Source organism: Staurois parvus, unplaced genomic scaffold, assembly GCF_062004578.1.
Source record: "Staurois parvus isolate SC_StPar_1 unplaced genomic scaffold, SC_StPar_1.0 ptg000172l, whole genome shotgun sequence".
In the NCBI taxonomy this organism is placed as follows: domain Eukaryota; kingdom Metazoa; phylum Chordata; class Amphibia; order Anura; family Ranidae; genus Staurois; species Staurois parvus.
This window is the reverse complement of record NW_028317968.1, coordinates 10,416,270-10,420,000: the sequence shown is the minus strand read 5'-3', so window position 1 is coordinate 10,420,000 and position 3,731 is coordinate 10,416,270. Positions and strand designations below refer to the sequence as shown.

The 3,731-nt window shown below is 35.4% G+C and overlaps 1 protein-coding gene across 4 annotated transcripts in view; it reads left to right on the top strand.

Annotated features, from left to right (window-relative positions):
- The window catches only part of VMP1 (vacuole membrane protein 1), a 225,947-nt gene extending 222,952 nt beyond the window's left edge, over nucleotides 1–2,995 (top strand). For all 4 annotated transcript variants that reach the window (XM_089676659.1, XM_089676658.1, XM_089676657.1 and 1 more), the window contains 2 exons: nucleotides 1–20; nucleotides 1,467–2,995. The exon at nucleotides 1–20 is cut by the window's left edge and continues 83 nt beyond it. In XM_089676659.1, coding sequence (XP_089532785.1) covers nucleotides 1–20; nucleotides 1,467–1,610 — 164 coding nt within the window. In that variant the 3' untranslated portion in view covers nucleotides 1,611–2,995. The remainder of the gene's footprint in view (nucleotides 21–1,466) is intronic.
- The last annotated feature ends 736 nt before the right edge of the window (nucleotides 2,996–3,731 follow it).

Genomic DNA, 3,731 nt, shown 5'->3' with positions numbered 1-3,731 from the left:
TAGATGAAGGAGCCCCACAGGTAAGAACACTGCACTTATGTATAGGGGGTACCAGTCTTGTCAGCCCATGCAGCATCATATGTTCGTTTTTTATAAAACATGTCTTTTGTTTTACCACAAGACCCTTTTCATATTTATTAGACAATTACACTTTTTTTTTTTTTTTGCTGTTTACTATTTTAATCTGTTTGTAGTTTGTTTTATGCGTTATCTTTATTTTTATTTTTTCCTATTACAGTTACTGTTAGAATAGAATTGTAATAACTATTGATTACATTGACACATGATTAAACAAAAAAAAAAAATATATAGATAGATATAGATAGAGAGAGAGATAGATAGATATATATATATAGATATATATATATATAGATATATATCTATAGAGAGAGAGAGAGAGAGAGAGAGAGAGATAGATAGATATATATAGAGATATAGATAGATAGATATAGAGAGAGATATATAGGGGCGGACTGACCATTTGGAAACTCGGCACTGCCCGAGGGCCTGGGGTCAGTAGGGGGCCCCATGAGATGCCCCTGGTACCTTTTTCATAGGCTTTTTTTTAGTTTGGGCAAGGACACAGGGGCCCCATGATCCCTTTTGCCCGGGGGCCCCATGAGTTGTCAGTCCGCCCCTGGAGATATATATAGATAGATAGATAGATATGTATGTATATATATTGATAGAGATATATATATATATATATATATATATATATATAGATACATAGAGAGAGATATATCAATATCAAATACCATGTACATGCAATCAATATTTGTTATAGTAGCCATTGACAAAAATTCATTGCTGACCCTATTGTACTAGCCTACAATATAAGACCCGTTCTCCTGTGTTCTTTCATAACTTTGTAATTGACTTAAAACTATCTGAGATTAGTCTCATGTCAAAGAAGCTACATTTTGCTACAGGCACAGCTTGCTGTCAATCCTTATTTATCTGGAAAAGAATCATAGACATTTTCCACTAGTGACCTGAAACCTGTGGCTTGTTGGATAGGTAGATCACAGAATTGAGTGAGCATTGTAAATATCGTCAAGTAGTGGGGCATGAATTTCCTGTATAACAGTGTAACTAATGCCTGAAACTTTTATTTTATAGTTAAACACTGCCTCCTACTGGACAGACTACTTGGAGTATCAATAATAAAAGAAAAAGTATCATTATACTACCAAGTCTTGACACATATTAAGATAATATGGAAGTGATTCAATATACAGTAGGCACACTTTGAAATCATAGGTCTTTTTTTGTGCTTTGGCTGAGTTTAGTATTAGTATATACTGACATTAGGGTTCCCCAGGTTTAGAAAGACAATAGGTACTAGTCTGGAATAAAAAGGCAGATAACCCGATTCATTATATAGACACATGAGGTGGGGCAAGTTTTATTACTCCTTCCGTTAATGATTTCACCATACTGCATTGTGCCTTTTATTTCTACAGAGTGAAAACTGGTTATCATGGGCATTTGAGAAGCTGGTCATCATTATGGTGTTCTATTTCATTCTTTCCATCATCAACTCTATGGCACAGAGCTACGACAAGCGTGTTCAACAGAAAAAATTATCTGTTGAGAAGACAAAATAAGGGGGAAGGACTCTGGGAGTAAATGGGCGGGAGACACAAAAAGACAAAATGCTACTAAGAACCTCATTTGACCTGATTAACCGTTAAATGCAAAATTGGCAATTTAGGCGCTGGACAATTTAAAAACAAAATAAGTTGGTTTTTTTTTTGTTTTTTGGGGGTTTTTTTTTTCAAAATCACATTAAATTATTTTTTTCTAATATTTTTTTCACACTATAAAATGGTAACCATTTATTTTATGTGGATAAGAGATGTCTCTGTGGCAAAGTAAGGTAATGTATATCCTTTTCTTAACATCTTTTTTTTTTCTTATTATGGTGAGTTAGTTTTAATTTCTTTGTAGTTCATATCTTGGCACTCTGGGTACTGTTTCACAGTATTTTCTTTCTCCTATGTTTTTGGTCAAGAAAAATGAAGGGTTTTTTTTTTTCCTCTATGTAGCAGCATCGTAATGGGATCAGTTAATAAGGGAATCTCTGCTGTATGCTGCTTGTGTCTGTAGGAAAGCACAAAGTAAAATTTGAATTTCTTGACTAATAACTGTGGGAGCGTGAAAACCACAATGTCACGGTACACCTAAAAGGTTTTTGGCCTTTAGACTTTTGTGGAACTACATTGTTTCATGCAGTGCTGGAACCTGTATTTTACAGCAGCTAAAGTGCCATAGTTTACCTATTGTAGCTTATTTCATTGAAGGCAGGACGGGGTGTTGCAGTGCAGCACTCTTTTGGACTGTTCTAGTTGGAGTGAAAAGAAGTCAAGTTGTGACTTTCTGTGTTTACTTTCACTGGACGAACCAATTGAAATTGTTGTTCAGACTTTTGTTATTTGACTGGAGGGAGACATTAACACATTGCTGTGCAGTGTGCTCCCATGTCCCTATAAAACCGAAGACCTGTGGAGTTCTTGACAAGTCTGTTTTGCACATGGACCATATTACACATGGCCCAACTTTTGATAGGTGCCCTGCTAGTCTATAATTCCCGGTGTCCTGCTTATTTTTTGCTAATAAATCATTTGTCTATAATTCTATGGGAGAAATAGGAAACTCGAATATCTAACACCGACTTTCAGTTTGGTTGGTTTAAACCACTTATTAACTTTAAAACAAAAGTTCTGATAGTCTTGACAAAGCAATGAGTTCTGCCTGGCAATAATTTCTTTTTGCAGTTAGGAATTGTACGTTATCAGTGCCCTTACCATTGTCTTGGATATGAGGTGCTTATTGAAACCATTGAAAACAGTTGGTAACCGTCCAGTTCTTTAAAAACTGACTTGCTGGTTTTTTTCTGGTTTTTTTTTTTTTTTTGGTTTGTTTTTTAATTCTGTACTTATAGAATGGAAAGTTGAAACTGAACTTTATAAAGCCACCTTTGATCATTCCAGTACTTCTTGTGTCTGTTTTTTACCCTCCCTAAGTTTATTTTTCATTCTTTCTTTGTGATATGTGCTTAGTTTTAGATTTCTCTTGCATTGATTCTTTTGTCCACTCCACCCCCGTAGCTGTTGGACCAAAGTTGATTGCGTGCGTGTTAATCCTCCCTGTAGAAAAACCTTTTGTCTGTGATTTCCCAATCATTCTTGCCTCGCAGAAGCAGGAAGAAGGAAGTGTGTATTTAGCTCTGGCGCTGCGTTTACTGCTGACTTAATATTACAGCTGGCTTCCTAGAAAACGTCTTCATGGTTCCACTTGTTTTCCTGCCAAGGCTGAGTCATTGGCAGCCACGTTAACTCTTCAGAACACCATGTTTGCTTTCACTCAATTTTTCGGTATTTAGCATTGATTAGTATAGGCACTAGGAAGTTTCAGATTTTATTCTTTTCTCAGTGTAAATGGTATATAAGCTTCATTCCAGGTTTTCCATTTTTAGAAAATCAAGATACAGTATAATTATTTAGGAATGTTGCTTCTTAAAGGCAAATCTATAACTGTTTTTTTAATATGCTATGTTTTAGGCCCAACTAAGAAAGTGTCCCCACACAATGATTGGTATGGCTTAGTTTACTAAAGATATTATTTCTGGACTCAAATAGATTTTTAATAGTTTTAAGGGTCCTTAATAGGAGTGCCAGCTTCTAATCTTTATCACTCGTGCAAAAGTCCTGACATCATGCTGTACT